The 19,620-nt window shown below is 46.0% G+C and overlaps 1 protein-coding gene across 1 annotated transcript in view; it reads left to right on the forward strand.

Moving 5' to 3' along the window:
- The first annotated feature begins 7,726 nt into the window (after positions 1–7,726).
- Positions 7,727–19,620, forward strand: part of FBXO41 (F-box protein 41) — a 37,529-nt gene continuing 25,635 nt past the window's right edge. The window contains exons 1-2 of the mRNA XM_063309967.1: positions 7,727–8,466; positions 17,051–17,261. Coding sequence (XP_063166037.1) covers positions 7,727–8,466; positions 17,051–17,261 — 951 coding nt within the window. The remainder of the gene's footprint in view (positions 8,467–17,050; positions 17,262–19,620) is intronic.

The following is a 19,620-nucleotide window of genomic DNA, read 5'->3' on the forward strand; positions in this document are numbered from 1 at the left end:
GCGCTTCCTTGGATGCATCCTTCAGCAGGAATTTATTACAGCTTGTCATTTCCGGTAATCTCTGGGGGGCAGGATAGCGGGAGAGACCATTGCAGTATATCCTGGCTCCTCTGAAGGAACGTGGGTCACTGGACTTAAACCTGGATGTCCTTTTTCTACGGTAAAAACACGGCATTTGTCCCATCTAGACATCGATGACTTACGATTTCCCTTGAATTGTTTGAGAGTGGATGGATGGATGGATGGATGGATGGGAAATCCTTATGACAGGGTTGGGCAGGCAAGCATCAGTATTTCCTCTCTGCATAGAGTCTAGCATATCTTCCCTTATTGCTGCCTTTGAGTTCTGGCCGGTTATTCAGTAAATTCTCTTCCTGGCCTGTTTTCAGAAACCGGGAAGGGCGTTCTCTTCTGCCACCAGACCAAACACTAGAGTCCATTCTCATCAGCTCCCTGCAGCGATGACTTCTTCAGGATGCCCTACCTCCAGTGTAAAAAAAAAAAGTGTGGGCATTTGATATACTTTTCTTCTTCTTTCTCTGTTCCTCTGAGCTCTACCCTCTGTGTGGTAAAATATGGATTACATGTGAAATCCAAACTCTTTGAGAACAGTCTTGGTCAATCAAGCAAAATATTCTACCTCCAGCAAGTAAATCAGGAAGTTATGTAGTGGTTGAACCGCCCCTCCTAATAACCTTTGGGTGGAGTTCAGATAGTTTTTGTCAGTTACACCACAGTATAAGTGGGATTAGAAGAGAAGATTGGAATTTGTTTGATTTTTTAGAAAGCAAAAGACGAATTCCATCCATTCAGACCACTGAACAGGGGGATAATTTATGATATATTTTAAGTCAGGGGTGTTTGCAGGGTGTGGTCAAAAAAAGTCAAGCAGGTAGCCACAATGCTTGCAATCGAAGCTCTGCCTGTTTTTGTGTGCATCAATGGACATAAAAGCAGGCAGAGCTTCCATCCCACCATCATGGCCGCCATTTTGACTTTTTTGACCACACCTTGCAGACACCCCTGTTTTAGATGGTACTTCTGTGTCATTCCCCTAAATTAGGTCTTTTTCCCAAGACCAGTGAGTACAAAATGTGTTCCTTCTTTTTGCACCCCACCATCTCTGGACAGTGTTCTTCACAGGGCTAAAAGTTATCCTGAAAGGCCTCTGGGTAAACGCAGCCACCATAAAATAAAGGGACCACCTTGACAACAGGAGATGGGGGGTGGGAGTAAATGAAGTGCTCCTATAATGAATATTAAGAAGCAGTGAAATGCAATGCAAATCTGTAGGGGGATGGATGACTGAGTTTGCCAAATGGTGCAGGACAGTGAACACAGAAGCAAAGAGTTTCAAAAGCAGTTTCCTGGATTGAGTTTGTGAAATATGATCAAGTGTAATGAAATCTAAAGATGGCGCATAACACGTGGGGGAAAAAAACCCCATCGCTTCACACATATGCTGATGGAGTCTGCGTACTTGTGAATAGCCAGCATTAAGACATTATAATGGATTCCTTAGAGGCAAAATTAATATATTTAATATATTATACTGGAACATCTTTCTTTTCTCTCCTTCCCTCCCTCCCTCCTTTCCTTCCTTCCTCAAGCTTTCTAATTCTAATTTCCTTCCTGGCCTTCCAATTAACATGGGAAAATTCCCTGCAAATTTGCAAGATTCCCTGCAAATGAATGATATTAACTGTGCAAATATCATAGCTCATCAGAGAAATTTGGTTTCTGAAATCATGGTCAGAATTGTAAAACAGGTCATAAAACAGGTAAAACGGCTCATAAAGTGATCAATATGTAAACATCTTGAAAACAATGCCACGATTAGTAGAAATCAGAATGGATTTGTCAAGAACAAGTATTGTCAAATTAATCTTACTCCCTTTACAATCACATAACTTCCTCAGTAGATGGTGGGAATGCTGTGAACATAATATATCTTAATTTCAGTAAAAGATTTGACAAAACATTCCATGACATTCTGATTAGCAAGCAAGCGATGTGTGGGCTGGGGTGTGTGATGATTAAATGAATGTATAACTAGATCAAAAGTCATACTCAAAGATTGCTCATCAGTGGTTCCTGATCAAACAGGGTGTATATTATTCGCTCCTGGGCCCCATACTCTTCAATAGTTTCATGATTGACTTGATTGAGCAAATGGAGGGATTGCTTATATTTGCAGATAATATGAAAGTGAGTGGCATAATTAATATTCTAGAAGACAGAAGCAGAATTCAACCTGCTAGATTAAAGAAATGGGGTGAAAATCACAATGCAGTTTAATAAGAATAAAAACAAAGTTCTTCACATAGTGAAAAAAAAATCAAGTGCATGGTATTGGATGGGGATATCTGGCTTGGTCATAGTACCTGTGAACTGGATCTTGGGACTGTATATGATAATAAGCTGAACTGTGGAGTCCCTGGTGCTCTCTGAGCCTGGTTGTTTTCTTGCAGACGTTTCATTGTCAGACTAGCCAACATCTTCAGTGCAAAGAGGGAGTGGGCCTTGCTCTCAGTTTATATACCGTGGCTTGCCCTGCTTCTGTTGGTGGGGGTGTTGTTCTCTCCTTGGGAGTTCTTTGATTGGGCTGTTGTTTGCTGCTTGGTTGATTGCTACAAATATTTGCTTCGATTAATAAGCTGAATACCTGTAATAGGTAGATTGCAACAAAGCTGCAAAAAAGGCCAACACAGTTTTGGGCTGCATTAGGAAAAAGGTAGTTTCCAGATGATGGGACATAAAAGTATCGCTTTATGCCACATTGGTCAGACCTGAAATACTGTGTCCAGTTCTGGGCGCACATTTTAAGCGGGATTTAAAAACATTGGAACAGGTGAGGAGGAAAGCAAGAATGATAAGACGTTACTCCTATGCTGAGGGATTGAGAACTGGGAATGATCCCTCTTGAGAGGTGGAGCCTGGGGGTGGGTGGGAATAGAATAGCACTCGTCAAATATTTGAAGGCATGCCATAGAGAAGTAGGTCAAAACATACCCTTCAGGGTGCAGGAATTACGAAATGATATTACAGGAAGTAAGGCCCCCACTGAAAAAGATGCCCTTTCTGACTTGAACCTTTGTGAAAATGTCAAGCCACTTGCAATAACAAGGAACGCCTTAAGCAGCAGAGGAGGCCTTCGTGATGCGAAGATTATTATAAAATGTCTGATGGAAACAGGAAAGTGTTTCCTTCCGTTCTCATCCTACTAATGCGGGGCGCCCCTCCAAAGGTTTTGACTACACCGGCCATAATGTCCGGTCAGCTTGACCTATTGATTATTTATTTATTTATTTGAATGTATTGGCCATCCAATTCCGGTGGGTACCGTAGCCTGACGTACCTTCTTGTGGGATGAAATAAAATGGTAGTGCTGGCTAGCGGTTCTGGAATTTGAGATCCGACAGACTGACAATAAACTTGATGAGACCCCTGCCTTGAGTTTCTTTTGCTTACTGTTTCTTACTCTTTTTCTGTGCTTTGCATGGCGCTGCTTGTCCCAAAATGGAATAGCGTGATGGGTGTGTGCATGCATGAAATCCATGAGGTCTGATGAGCATCAGGTTGGGCAGCTGCAATTCCTGTGTGCTGTCCGAGGTGCTGAAATTTCCCTGCTTGGTCCCGAATTCCAGGCCTCTTGGTCTCTGGTCTCTTTTATTTCCCTCTTGGATCATCTCCAGCATCCTACAAATGTCAACAAAGGGGGAAGAATTTAGAAGGGGAAAAAAAAAGACAGACTATGGGGTTCACTTGAAAACTGCACGCAGATAAAAAAAGAGAGCAGAGCAAGACGAAGACTGGATTTTCATTGCTGTTGTTGTTCTTTGAATTTTTTAAAAACATGCTTAAGAGGGGGAATATTAAACATTAGTACCTATTTCTCTGGCCTAAAATGGTAGTCTCGTTGTACCCTCTCCAAGCTGGTGTCAAATGAGAAAAGGATTTGGTGGAATATGAACAGCAGCCAGACAATGTTGTCTGGGCACAAAAACTAAGCAGGATCCAGTGTGATAGGATCTGGATGGGGAGCCTCCAGGAAATACCAGGACTGTAGCACATTCCTCCCAGAAGAAGGCAGTGGCTAACAACTTCCATATAGAGTCCAGTTGCCTCAAGGGCAACATCAGTGCTTCTCCTCTCTGGTTCCCATTGATGGTCACTGTGCATGAATGTTGGATTGTGCCCATTGCTAGAAATGGACGGATCAGGTCTTACCATTTCAAGCTTAAAAGGCATGGTGTTCCTGGAATTAAAGGCATGGAATGAATGGTAGTTTGGAAATGTATGTAATCTGCTTGTTTCTGGCTGCATGTGATGGGGAGTTTTTATTGTACTGCTTAGCCCTGGACATGATACAGTGCCTCTGTCTAGCCCATCCACGGAAGTGGGTCAGTTCAAGACCTCCGAGCTGCATTCTGGCAACATCTAATTTTGGCTAGTTTTTGTGTGGCTTAGTAGCCGATTTGGTTAGATTACAGTTGAAAGTACAGAACGAAGCTAAAAACTGAATTAATGCCGCAATGAGATTAAGCATGCTGTGAACAAACCCACGCTTCTTCAGTGTTTAACACACCGAAAGCTTGAATCTTTCCTCTTAGCATGGGATATTCTTCACTAAGTTTGTAAGGGAATGGGAAAGTACTGTAGCACCGTCTAGGTCCTCTGGGCTGCTAAATGGGCGGGGGGGGGGGGCTAACATTTGTGCTGACTTTCTGAAAGGTGCTGAATTGCATTCTTTTAAAGCAGTCAATTTCACTTGTTTTCAGTATCTCTGGATTCATTATGTTTCATTTCATTTTAATTTTTCAAGCACTGAGAAATGTATGCAATTTGCTGTATACTAAATAAAGCAGGCAAGCTAATAAATAAAAGAATAATTAAGTTTGAGGGTCATCCAGTCCAACTCCCTGTTCACTGCAGAAATCCAGATTAAAACATCCCCAACCAAAGGTTGTTTAGCCTCGATCTGAAGGGGAGATCAGGATCTCAGTGGGGTGCCAATTCCACTGTTGGACTACTCCAACTGTGAGAAAGTTGGAGTTTTTGTAACATTCTGATAAAATTAAGTTACAACGTTCCTGTAATTTAAATCCATTAATCAGTGTTGTTCCTTGTTCTCTGGTCTGATGATCAAAGCTGCATATTTGAAAACCCATGAGTGGTATGTCAGAAAATCAGTTCAAAAATCCCTTTTATGCAAGAAGAAGACCCCCAACCTTTTAAATGGAGCAGAGATAATTTTTAATGCCAGTCAGCAGAGAAAACAGATGTTTATAGATCAGGCCCATTATTATTATTATTATTATTATTATTACTATTATTATTTATATGCTGCCCGACTCCCAGCAACTCAAGGCTTTTTACAAATTATTTAAAACAAGAAAAACATGACAATAAAAACAACAAGAAACAAAAAAAAGGCAGAGATGGTAGAAAAACTGGGTGGGAACAAAAGAAAACAACCTAGGTTAGAAGGAGGCTTCAGTCATCCCTACCAAAGGGCTGGATGGAGCCAGGTCTTCAGGCCCCTTCAAAACCAGCAGGGTGGGGGCTGTTTGGATCTTGGGGAGAACCTCATTCCAGAGGGTAGCTGCTGCTACAGAGAAGATGCACTTCTGGGGTCCCGATAGATGGCATTGCTTAGTTGAAGGATTCTGGAGTGTGCCAGCCCAGCAGAATTAAACCAGTTGGGCAGATGTTATGGGAGACAGGTGGTCCCTCAAGTAACCAGGCCCTATGCCTTGTAGGGCTTTATTTATAACAACCTGCACCTTGAATTGCACCCAGAAACAAACTGGCAACCAGTACAGATTGCAAAGCAGAGGTATTACATGGACAGCTTAGCTTATCTCAACTTAACACCAGCTGGGTGGGTTGGACTTCAGCCTTCACAATCTGTGCTGGTTAAGGATTGTGGAACCACACAACATACCTGGACCAGACCATTCCAGGTTTAGAAAACATACCTGGATCATACAAGGTTGGGAAAAACTGAACCTAGATGAAGGGCTGCCCACTACTGCTCACGTTGCTGCATTCTGGACCAGTTGAAGCTTCTGGGTGGTCTTCAAGGGCAGTCCCATGTACAGCACGTTGCAGTAGTCAAGCTGTGAGGTGCCCAGGGCATGAGTGACTATCTGAAGGGCCCCCTGACAATTAAGGGCCCCCTGTTAACAATAGAGTTTTGAGCACAGCACACTGGCACCCTCCTAAATTAAACTGACCCTGTCAGGCATATGCACAGAATTCATCAAGGTTCGGTTTTTCCAACCTGGTATGATCCAAGTATGTTTTCTAAACCTGGTATGGTCTGGTCCAGGTACATTGTGCGGTTCCACAATCCATAACCAGCACAGATTGTGAAGGTTGAAATCCAACCCATCCAGTAGGTGTCAAGTTGGGGAAAGCTAAGCTGTGGTGACACCAAGGCTCTTTAGGACTGCCAAATCTCTGAGTTTGGCCAGATACCCCATGGACTTTGTCCCCTTTTTCTCAGAGCCCCTGAGGGAAGGAAGAAAACCTCAGGGTACAGACATGGGCAGAATCAGAATCAAGACAGCATCTACTTTCTCTTTGACTGAAGAACTGGTCCCATTCATTCCAGTGGTGAGGCTCCAGCCTTGACTTGAAAAGCAGAACAAGGTTCTACATGACAAACAGTCAGTGGGGTGGGATATTAGCAAGGGCTTCCTTGTGGGGAGGGAAAGAGCAGAATAATGTATTACTGGACAGACAGACAGCTAGGCCAAAAGTCAACTCAGGAGCTAGCCAGCTCTTCTATGTGGGAATTTCAAAAACCAATCAGCAGAGGAATGATTGATGCTGCATTGAGCATTCACTATGTCCCATTACAATGAGCTTCAGGTCAGCGCTGTGAGGTCTTTGGAAAGAAGGCACAGCCACTTTCCATCTGCTTCCTTCCCTTGAGCTTTGCCCTTGAACTGTGGAGTCCTGGGTGCTCTCTGAGCTTGGTTGTCTGCTTGCAGACGTTTCATTACCCAACTAGGCAACATCAGCGCTGATGATGCACTGATGATGTGACCTAGTCGGGTAATGAAACATCCACAAGAAAACAGCAAGGCTCAGAGAGCACCAAGGACTCCATAGTTCAACCCTGAGTTACAAATATTCTCTTCTATTTGCTCGTGAAATCAGGTTTCTCTACTCTCAAGTCAACATTGATCCATCTCCTTGAGTTCAATATGCATTATGAGAAGACTGGCCTGAGATTGTCCTCCTGGGCTTTCTTCTTACGTCTTTGGTTTCTTGTAACTTCACAACAGTTTAAAGGAATGAGCTATCTTCTCAGAGTCTTCCCTAAATCTCCTACTGGCAAGGAGGCCAGAAGACTGCTGATGGGGAAGGGGTATCTCAGGAGACATAGGAGGAGGGGAGAAAAGAGCACCAATCCAAGGAAATGCTGACCCACTTCTTTTTTGCAGGGCTACCAGCTGTGCCTGATGCCAACCAAGCCTCTTGCTGCCTCTCTGCCTTGGCTGCCAGGGTCTGTCACCTCCACGCCTTCCTCTACCACACCCTAGCCAGCAATGACCTTGTGGACCTGGTCTTCTTTCCCACTGCACTTCTATCCTCCCTGCTTCACCAGTCCTGCTTCTTGGTTTGCCAATATATCTACACCATGACAGGGTCTCAGCAGCTGGTTTCCTGCGGAGGAGGGCAGCGTGACAGGTGGTGTGGCTTGGGTTGAAGGATGGCCTCTCTGGACCTGCCTTACCGCTGTCCGCGTTGCGGGGAACACAAGCGTTTCCGGAGCCTGTCTTCACTAAGGGCCCATTTGGAGTACAACCACACTTACGAAACCCTCTATGTCCTCTCTAAGACCAACAGTATCTGCGATGCCACCATCTTCCCACTGGCAACGGATGCCACCCTCTTGACCCCAGCCACCCGCCGGGATATCTTTGAAAGCACGTCCTTCCAGGGCAAAGAGCAGCACATCACCTGTGACCTCCTAGCTGCCGAAGAACTGGAGTCCTCGTCTTCTTCCGTGTCTTCCCGCTACCTCCACGAGATCGAGATCCCTCTGGCTGAGATCTTTACCCGCAAGGCCATGGCTTCGTCCACCACACCTCCTGCGGCCGCTGCCACTGCCACAGTAGCTGCTGTGGATGCCGCTTACGAGGAAGGCTTGACCCGTCTGAAGATTCGGGCTTTTGAGAAGCTGGAAGTGGACAAGCGCCTGGAGAAATTCACAGAAGAAGTGGAACAGAAGATCGCCTCCCAAGTTGGCCGGCTCCAGGTGGAATTAGACCGGAAGACCTCAGAGCTGGAGAAGGCCAAGCAAGAGAGCCTCAAGCTCAGCCGTGAGAAGCAAGAACTTGAGGACCGAGCAGTGGAGCTTTCCCGCCAGGTGGACGTCAGCGTGGAGATGTTGGCGTCCCTCAAGCAAGATCTTGTCCTGAAGGAGCAAGAGTTAAACCGGAAGCAACAGTAAGTCCTCATTTCTGAGTTCTTGGGGTCCGTGGATTGACACCCCAGATGGGGGCTGTGTTGGTAAATAGCGTGTCCAGTTATTTTACAGTCGGCTGCATTGTTTGAGGACTCCCAACCTATAAGGGTACAAGCTACAAAAAAGCAAACTCAGGCTAGCTCTGCATTACTCATCTTAGTACCCTCCAGTTTTGTTGGGGCCACAATTCCAAGAACTACAACTCCCAGAATTCCACAGGTCTTCTGGAAGGGCAACAGGTTGGGGAAGTTTGGGCTGAATAAAACCATTAAAAATTGCATGATCTCTCAGCGCAATTAGGGCAAAGGCATTACTTGGGACACCTACTAAGAAGACTTGCCCTTGGAAGGTGGCAGTTGTGTCCCAAAGCATTCTTTCTCCAAGCCCTGAGCCCATAAATGTTCCTTCAGCTGCTACAGTGTCATTTGTGGTGGTATTTCCAACCGGACCACTGCTGAAAGGAAATGCTCCAGGTGCTTTGGGTGCCATGGACAGTGTTTCTAGGTCAGTGTTCCTCAACCTTTGCTGGCTGGGGAATGCTAGGAGTTGAAGTCCAGACCGCTTACGGTTGCCACGTTTGAGAAACACGGCTTGCAGGGGCAGGAGCTGAGTTTAGATCCAGGAATCTTTTGAGAAGCTTCATTCGTGCTTTGCTGCCATGTGTGGGAATCTAATGATCCACAGAGAGCCAAACATTAAAAAGTTGTCATGTTTACGTTTTAATGGAATCAGGACCCTGTGGGGATGTGCCCGGCTTGCTTGGTCACCTTCTTCTGTTCTCTCACTTTCAGTTCTTCTTACATCTACATTCTTGGTGGGTTTAAACAACTTGACATCTGCACTCTTTGCATCCTTGGAGAACATACTTTTAAAAAGACAAGATGTAAATTCCTATTCCCATTTCCTAACTTTGCCGTACAAGTAGTCCTTGGCTTACGATCACAATTGGGACTGGAACTTCTGTCACTAAGCGAGGTTGTTGTTAAGTGAGCCGTGCCTGATTTTACGACCTTTTTGCTGCGAATCTGGCTTCCCCCATTGGCTTTGCTTGTCAGAACCCAGCTGGGAAGGTTGCAGATGGTGATCATGTGATCATGGGACGCGGCAACCGTCGTAAGTGCGAGCTGGTTGCCGAGCGCCTGAACTTTGACTGCGTGACTTGGGGACACTGTGACAGTCATAAGTGTGATGACCGGTCAAACTCACTTTTTCCAGACCCGCCGCAACTTTGAATGGTTGTAAGTCGAGGACTACCTGTATCACCACCATCGGTCACATCCTGGCATCTTTGGTTCTGGTTTATTGGCCAAGCAATGGCAGGGAGAGCCCTAAATGCTTAAAATCAGCTATTCGTTGGAATCATTAACTCTTTTTGTTGAAGTCTCTCCGCTCTATCACCCAAAGAAAGATTTCCTTGGGTTTAGGTTAGATGGTAGCTCTTAGCTGATTTTGGTGGATGTGGTAAAACTGAAGTAGATCTCAGATCAGTATTTGGATGGGGGACGATGAGGAAATTCCAGGGCTATACGATAACCTAAATCATGGAAGAAGGGAATGCCAACCAATTCCCTATTATTGTTTAGAAAAACCACGTGGATTGTGTCACCAGGTACCAAGCTCAACTCAAAAGAGACTCCTACCTTGGTGCTAACAGCAAGGCCAACTACCAGTCCCATTTAAATACCTGCATTAAATAGCTTGCTTTAATTTTAGGTGGACTTCAGGCAGGAGGACGAGTGTGAAATTCTTCCATATGTACCCAGAAGATAGCTGGCTGCAGCCCCAGAGGAAAAGTGTAATAATTCTCTCTGGTGAAGAAACATTGACAGCATTATAAGGTTGTTCTGTGGCTGAAGGCAGAGTTTGGGAATTTAGAAAGAAAGAAAGAAAAAATGAGCACAGCTGTATGAAAAAAATGAGTCATCCTTCCATATCTTGACCTACTCTGGGAACGAAGGATTATGGGCTTTGCCATCAAGATTAAGTCTGCTTAGAGGCAGCTGGTTGGTTCCTTGAAATAAGCATGTGAAATTCGCTTTCCTGCCACTCTAATTAGACTGTCTCAGCTCCGTTACCCTTTTTCTCAAATTCTGGGCTTCCAGTTTTAATCTTTTCCCTTCTCTGCTTTCACACTTCACATACGGGCTTCCCACCAGCAGATCTGGAGCCGGTGGAAAAATTTGAGCCCCTGCACCCGCAATATTTGAGGAGACTTATCTGGCCCTTTTAGGATCTGGGGGGTGCAAAGAAAGCAGAGTCTGTGGGTTGAGTCATGGCAACTGAATTTCCTTCTTTTTGCTGCTAGTCCAAGCAAAGTCTGGGCAAAGGTTGAGGGGACCCCGTTTATGTCTTCCAGGGTGGCTGCATTGTCCCTACACCTGAATGGATGTTAATTGTGCCATGGAGGTGTGGATTGCCTTGGGATGTCTTAGTCCTAGATCCTTTGTTCCTCCCCAAGTGGATTGTTAAGAGTGGCCTTCCTGGTGGTCTTAATCTTCCTGCGGACTGATGAAAGAGCAGCATGAAAAATGGGGGACAAGTCACAATTTAATATCTTTGGGGAACCGGCCAGTTACATGAACTACGCCATCATGTTAATGGGGCCAGAGAAATGACATTAGTGTCATTTCCGGACCAGGGGAAGACCTTTCTATTTCCCCCCCCCTCCTTTTTTTTAAAAAATTGGCTTTTCATTGTTTTTCATTTGTACTGCTCTAGATTTTGAATGAACATCTTGCTGATGCCTAGCTGGTAGGGTGTTTTCCTTCTGCGTTTTTGTTTGGTTTTATGCGATACGTTTTTATTCAAACTGTACCTTTCAAGGGGTTCTGTTGTATGCTGCCCAAAGAGCTTCAGCCGTTGGGCGGTTTATAAATTAATGTATGTATGTATGCACTGTATTGCTTGAGCATACCATCTTACGTGAACACAGCAGTTTGGTTTGGTTTGCCTTGGTTTAGAGGCCCGTGCGTTGTGTGAACACAGCAAATTTATCCCTGTTGAACAACATCTTGGAACACAGAAAGCCCCATTAGTTAGAAATCCCCATTCTGTTCCGCTGGGTATTTAAGGCTTCATTTTCTCACTTTTGAGCCATTTTATTGATGGAGCTCATGGCACTGTTTTCACTGTCAATGTTATTTGAACTGGCAATTGGCTGGAATTTATTTGTGGCTGTTTTGGGGATCACTGGGTTGTTTTCTTTGAGTGAGTGTGAATGGCCTGGGGCCTGTTGAATGCAGAAGGGATATTAATTTACGAACAAACTAACTTGCTGAATTCAGGTTTCCCCTGCCATAGAAATCTCCATGCATCTACTGTAGGTTGTCTAGCAAGTTTTCCACTCGTTCACAGAGGAGCCTCAAACAAAGCCGAGGGCTTTGACCCTGTGAGGTCAAACGGAATCATACTGCAGTGATGCGCAGGTAAGGAACACAAGCAGCACCCGGTGCACACAGCTCTGAATACCCAAAGAAGAGGACATGGACAGAGCCTGCCCATATATTGCCTTCTTTTCTCTGAATCCCTGCATCTCTCCTTCTTGGGGTCATTTCTGAGAGCAAGGATGGAGAAGCCAGAAGGCCAGGCAGATAATGGCAGAGTTCCCTCAACATCCCTTCCGTTTATTAAAAGTTCTGGGATTGCGCTATGCAAGGAATCATTAGTGATTGGTGGCCAACCAACTTGGTGGTTGGTGGCCAACCAACTTGGGTGGCCAACCCACCCAAGAGGCTGGGTTGGCCCAACACACCAAGCCACAAAGAGCAACGCTGGAACCCACCAAACCTTTTGCATTGTGGCAATGCAGCTGCTCAGTCTTTAACAGCTCTGATCAAGCATATGGCAGGAACAAGGCCAGAGGGTTCAAGTCCCTCTGTTAGAGAGACACGGTTCTCAGGTCCCTCTTTGGGTCCAACTCAAGGCACCTGCTGGCTTCAAAGGTACCTGCTGGCTCCAAAACGAGATCCTTTGGGCATAATATTGCAACCACATCCTGCTTTTTCTTTCCAGATTTCAATGCTTTGGGGCTTCCCTGGCCATGGGGTTCATTGGATTTTTCAGGGCGTTACCAATAGCCCTTGCTAATGGGCCATCATCCCCACTATTGTGAAGATGATGTTTAAAAGTGTTTGGAAAATCTCTGGATGACCAGCTTGGAGGATGCCTCCAGATGCTTGGCTTCTTCACCAATCCACCAGCACAGAATTTGCCCAGGTGTGTGGGGATGTGCAGAGAATAGATGGTGGATGAATCCTGACTTGGCAACATATTCCTCTGTATAATGAAGAGAGTTGGCTTGGGGGTTAGCTCTAATTTTCCTAAGAAGAAAAGTGGTATTTCTGGATTCCCTGTGCTTTCCCACTAGGGAAGTCACATTAAGAGGGACTCGGCTCTGCAGTCTGTGTTGGAAAGTCCTCAGATGGGACTGCTCAGAACTCTCTCTTACTTTCCTTGGAGGTAGACCTGGATCTGGACATAGATATTCAATTTGTATAGCCGCCCATCTCAACATGACTCTGGGTCATGAACAGTATCAAAATAAAGTCTTCCCTTGTGGTGGCGTTTGGTGCTGGAGGCACCATTTTCACTCTTGATAAACTTCCTGAGTGTATTTTGAATCACTTTTGCAAAAACAATAGCATGTCACCCAAAATCTTTGGGGCATTTCCAACACTGGGCTGTGTGTGTGCTTAGCTCTGCATGGTGTTCTTCCTTGAAAACCGACAGATTTCTAGGCAACGTGACGCAGAGCTGGGTCATTGTCTGAGACCCACTGGGCAGCACAGATATTTAAGAACCGAAAGGCCATTCTGGAATAACAGCAGCAGCAGCGGCAGCAGCAACAACAATAATAACAGCAATTATTTATTGCACATAGTGAGCATCGTTGACTTAATTGTGAAGTTTGTTCCCGTGGGAAAACAAAAATTCCTGAGCAGAGCTACAATGAAAAATGGGGCTGTCCAATTGCTTTTCACTCCCTAAAGATTTTGGTGCAAACAATTGCAGCCCTTCTAGCTTGGAACAGTACATGCATGGTTTTTACATCCAGGAAAAAAGCAAATTTGTCGATATGCACATTTTCCTTGCCCGCAAAAGTGGACTTCTCCCTTTCCTCAGGCCTCCAGGAGGATAGCTGCATACTGAAGCTATTCTTGAGAGCAGATTTCTTTTTAGAAGCTGCTCCCTGTAGTAACTCCCACTTCCCTGATCTTTATTTAACATGGGCATTTGCATAGAGATGGGATCGTTGCTTCATTTCCAGTTAATTTCATGCAGGAGATCAGCCAGCTTTCTTCTAAGTGCAGTGGAATACTGTGATTAGGGCTCTGCCATATTCATCTTTGAAAATGTTCAGAGAAAAAGGGGTGTGGTGGATATCTTCACTGTTGCCATCCCCTCCTGTTTGCAATACTGTTTTCCCTACAGTAATCCTAGCCAATCAAAAATCACATAATAACTTCCAATCCGCATTAGCAGTGGGATAACACGATAAAGCCAGTTCTGAGTGATGTCCGAAGCCAAGTAAGAGCATGACCCACGTATGTTAGTTCTTGCTTCTGGTAATGGTGTGTGCACCTTCCCTACCCCCAAATAAACCACTGAAATAGGAGGATGGATTTTTCAGGCATTTAAATGTTTCTGGAATCTCCCCCCCCCCACTTGAGATCATCCATTTCTGGTGCTACATAAATTCCAACCCCACTCAATGTTCTGTTTGCTGGGATTTGATCAGCAACTTGGTTATTTCCTAGTCTGGTCAATGCCAATTAAACTGATGGATATCTGAAAGTACAGCAAAGAATTCTCCCCCCCCCCCCAACCAAAGCTCGATCTCCCTGGCTTGAACTGTCAACCTCAATTTGCACATGCAGGGAGAGAAGAAACAGCTGATGTGTGAGAACATTATTATACTGCGTTTTAGAGGGAGTTAAATTTTAACAAGGAATAATCTTCCTGGCTCATTGGAAGTCCGTTCTGTATGAAATTCATTCTTTCTAATGTGCAAACTGTGCTGTTTGTGAGTGGGTTCACACATCATCCATAATGTGCCTAATTTGGTTTTTCGCTTTGCGTGGGGCAGGATTCCAACCATTCTGGCTTGTAACCCACGGATTATGGCTGAATGTGAAGTTATGGCTATTTGGTAAATTATGATTAAGCAAATATGAACCCAGTCATAATCTAGAATGTGATCCTGAGGCTCTCAATGGCACCTGAGTGTGATGTTTTCACCACAACAGATCTTAGAAAGTTCAGTATTACTTCTGCATTTGCTTCCCACTGGAAATTGGTCCCTCTCACACATACACAGAGAGACTAGATTTCCATAACGCATCCAAGCCCAAATCTAGGGTGGTGGATGCCTGAGACAGACATAAACAGCATTTAGTGGTTGAGCACTTCAGCACCAGGGAGAGCTCCTGGGCATGAACGTAGACTTTGGAGGGGAAGGGGCCTTCCAAGTCCAACTCACTGCACCAACACGCTGTCACTGTATGATGTTCTCCATTCTTGACCTTGCATTGTGTTATTGGCTCATCTAGCCTAAAACTTGCTGCTCTGAATAGCTTTCCAAAGAGAGAGCTTTTCCTGAGTCCCAGCCAACGGGAAATAACAAGGACTGAACTTAGAACTACGATTTCCAACCAGCTCTTAATGGGCCCTCTGGAGTAGGGTGGCCAGAAAGACACTGAGGAGGGGGCACGTACTCCAACTTCACAGGATGAAGGTTCAGAAGGGCTGAAACTAATGATATGGAACCAGGCCATCTTTCACCAGAGAAACGTCCCCAGCAGAACCCTTGGCAATGCGTATCATTACACCACAGGGCAGTTTCTTCCTTATCCTCGATCTGACTGAGGTCCCCTGAAGTACCTGGTCCCCGTTCCGTGCTGTGAGGGAGGGAAGGGTGAGGTTGAATGTACCCTCTGCACATGGGGAAAGCAACACTTGTAACACTGGTAGGGCAGCTGCGGCCAAGCAGGCATGCTCCCTCCCCCCTCTTCTCATCTCTCACACACACCTCCCCTCAAAAAGGGACATAAAAGTTTAGTCTTGGAGAGCTGAGAGGGGATGCACTCAACTCCCCCCAGCTTGCTGAGAGAGATGAGCTGACTGGCACAGACACCCTCAGGCATTCATGCCAGCATCCCAGCTAGTCATGTGGCCACACCCAGCTATCTGACTGGCATAACAATGTCCCCAGCTGGCTATCTGAACCTATTGTTGGGGAACATGTGTGCTACAACGAAGTGTTACATGCAGTTTTTCGTCTACACTGTGCTGTGTCCAGTCATTGATAAAAAGATCTCCTTTTGCCCTGTATGGAAGTGCTGCAAATTTCAAGGGAGGGAGGGAGGGAGGGGTTGAAGGTTACAGTGACAGGAATGAATGTCCTAGAGGATATTACCTAGTTCATTCTTTTTCCTTTTGAATGGATACCTGGCATTTGGGAGAGGCTGGCTCTGTGGAGAAGTGTGCTTGGGGGATATGTGCTGAACATCCTGTGTGTAAAGATGATGCCTGCCTTGTGGGACATCGTTTTACTTCCATTTTTCTGCTTCCCCCCCCCCCCACAGGTGTGTGCTTTGGAAGGTTGTTTCTTTATGCGTACTTCGCTGGCCTGGGCCAAGAGCTTGCCCTGGAAGGGTTGAGATTTGGGGAAATGTGTGAGCCTGTTACTCAAAGCATCCCCGTGTTGCTCAGGAAATGGGCATTGAGTCAGGTTATCAAAATCAGAACCAGGGCATAGCATTTGCGGTTGGGGCCCATCCTCTCCTTGACACTCTTTCTGGGCAAGAAGGGACTTCTGTTTTGTGACAGTCCCACACTTGAGACCATGCTCCTCCTGTTCCTCATAGATTGAAAAGTACCAAAGGACCCCCAAAGGTGTGGATTCTGGGACTTTGTCTTCTGAAGGAAGACTGCTGTGGGAAGCCTCATGCGCTTTAGGGACCTAGCTGTGCATCGCACTTCTTTTTCTTGTTGTTCTTCCTTTTTTTTTGCAGAGGGGGCCTCCTTCACTCCATCTCTTGAAGCCAGCAGGTGCCAAGGGCCTTTGCTTCATCTCCACCGATGCAGCACCTTGAGCTGTTTTAGTGTCATAAACCATCTCCCTGGGTTGCAACTTCTACTGTGTTTATTGTTACCAATTAGGCCTCTCGCTGCCACCCATTTATTCACCTGAGCCTTTAATTAACATCCGCGGCGTTATCCTGCTGTTTGCTAGCTGTTTAATGTTTTTGCCTTGCCCTTCCTCCGGATTTTGTAACACTGCGGTGTTCCTTTATTTTTCCTGAATTCCCTTTGGCGTTGTACATTTTTCATTTTGCAGTTTCTGAACTCAGGTTGAGAAGAACTATGGAGGCATTTTTACATTCTAAAAAAATCAAGGTTGATTTAAAAAAAAAGGATGTAATACTCAGGCATTCAGGCGTGGGTTTTCGGAAGGCTGATGCACGCAGTCCGAAGTCTTGGGTTATCCCCATATTCGCTTATTTGCTGACCTTTCTAATGCGGGTGTGCCAACGGGCCTTTCATTTGTCCAATTCTCGCCCGCAGGGAGGTCATCCAAATCGACCAGTTCTTGAAGGAGACGGCCGTCCGTGAAGCCAACGCCAAAGTTCGCCTGCAGCAGTTCATCGAGGAACTCCTGGACCGGGCAGACCGAGCCGAGAAACAGCTCCAGATCATCAGCAGCAGCTGTGGAACAACCCCCAATTGTAGTCTGGGAAGATGCAGTATGCCTGGATCCAAAAACATGAGCCGAGTGGTAGCTAATGAAGCCAATCTCCTAAAGGGTGAGGTGGGTCTTCCTGAAGAGATGGGGATGGTGGTCAGGGCAAGACCTCGGCTCCTGGCGGTCCCTTCGTCTACTCAGTGGAGCGCTCTGCCCATGCAGGGCCACCCCCAGCATGAAAAGCATGCAGGAAGTCTGTAAGCAGGGTCTAAATGGAAGGCATCAAGGCAAGTGGGGCAAACATGGGCGAATAGAAACTCCATGTTCAAGAGCATTCTACTTGTAAACATTCCAGACAAAATCACCAGGCTTGTGTGGTTGAAACCAACGGCAGAGCTGTTTTTCATTCTTCCCCCCACCCTGCCCCCCAGTATTCCTTCATACTGCAGAGTCCACTGGAGTTGGGCAGCCAATAAATTTATTTATTTATTTATTTATATATATAAATAAATAAATAATATTCCTTGCCCCATCCATACCCTGGAGCCAAAGCTAGATTTCAGCCATCCTGTCTGTCCATCCCTTTTAAACTGGGGGATGCGTAGGCATCGTTTGGCAGGTGTAAGCAGTGGCTGGCACAGACCCTGCTAAGTGGATTAGGTGCCCAAGTGTATCCTTTCCTAGAGAGAACGTGCAGAATTCACTGCAGCATGGAAGACCGGGTAACCAGGATCAAAGTCTCTGCGTCAGGACTAACGTGAGGCTGCAGCTAGACTTCGGATGCCAATTTAGGACTCGGAAAACAGACTTGTTGCTTCTATGCTGCAAAGCAGGGGTGGGGCAGGGGCAGTTGGCAGGGGTGCAGCAATGGACAGGGAGAGCTTCAGCCATTGCCCACCTCCTCATTTCCCCTTCAGCTTCTCCCCATGGCAACTTGCTGGATTGGGGCATTTTGGTGGGAAGGAAAGGAGTTGCTGGGGAAGGAAGTTGCAGGAGTGAGTGGCAAATGGGAAGAGGTTAAGGATTCCCTTCACCTGTGCAATGAAGGTCAAATCATCCTGTCTCTTTCTCTCTCACTTTCTGGGCCCAGCACTCTTCGTCATATCAGTTGAAGCCCTAAAGAGGGCATTTTGCAAAGTGAGCCCCAAAATGAGTTATGGGTAGTCCTTGACTTACGACCATTAGTTTAGCGGCCATTCAAAGTTCCAGCAGCGCTGAAAAAAGCGACTCTTGGCCGGTCCTCGCACTTACGACCGTCACAGCAGGGGGCAGTCACATGATCAAAAACCAGCACGTATTTATGATTTACGGTTGCAGCGTCCCAGGGTCACGTGATCGCCATTTGTGACCTTCCCGGCTGGCTTCCAGCAAGCAAAGTCAACGGGGGAAGCCAGATTTTCTTAATGACCACAGGATTCACTTAACAGCCACAGTGATTTGCTTAACAACCACAGCAAAAAAGGTCGTAAAATTGGGCACAACTCACTTAACAATCGCCCTGCTTAGCGATGGAAGTTCTGGTCCCGATTGTGGCCGTAAGTCAAGGACTACCTGTAATTCAGTAAGGGGGTTAAGTTATGACATGTGAACCGAGTCAGTGTTTCCCCTTTCTCCTTCCTCACCTCATTTCTGTCTCATTTCTTCCTACATCCTGCGGGACTCGCCAACACACCACGCATTCACACTCCAGTGGACCATGGCTGTATTCGTACAAAGCACCTAACGTGATTCCTAAACTTACCTATTCTCTGATTGTGTGCAATACACCAGACTCTGAAGTCACCCCAAAGGCTGGCTTTGCACACTGGGCTACAGACGTACCTTGCCAATGCAGCTTCCAGGCCCTTCCTGACTCAGTTGCCTGATCACGGTGCCTGGGCACCCACAGACCCAGGACTCATTGAGGTGACAAAGGCCTTTGAAACCAATTCCCCACCATCACCAGCAAGCAGAGGTGGGGCACAAAATGAAGGTTCTGATTAGAGATTCCCCCCCCCTTAATCCACTCAACAGATAATTGCTGTCAAGAGCACACCTTCTTGGTGGCGGCCCCAAATGTTTGGGAATGGCTTGTCCCCCAAGGTCCAGGGGAGCCCCCACCCTGCACGCCTTCTTGTGAGGCTGTAAAAGAACTGTTGTTTCTGTAAGCTTTAACACAAGGGGTGGACCTGGGCAGCCTTTTAATCTGACCAGTGTTGAGGGTCCAGGTGGTATTTGATCTTTACTCGCTGGATTTATTTCTCACTGGTATTGCAGGGGGTCCCAAGTCTTTAGAAGTAGAGCCGGCTCCAAAGGTGTGGATGAAATAAAGCGATAAATAGCTGTGCAGTTTTTGCACAGAGGTGGAGGACCGATGGTAGCAAGCACGGGGGCTGAACAAGCAGCCTCAAACAGAGTGAAGAGAATGGCAAATAAAAAATGACTGAATGATTTTGCGATGAAACTAAAGTGA

The sequence above is a fragment of the Candoia aspera genome, chromosome 8 (assembly GCF_035149785.1).
Source record: "Candoia aspera isolate rCanAsp1 chromosome 8, rCanAsp1.hap2, whole genome shotgun sequence".
In the NCBI taxonomy this organism is placed as follows: Eukaryota; Metazoa; Chordata; class Lepidosauria; order Squamata; family Boidae; genus Candoia; species Candoia aspera.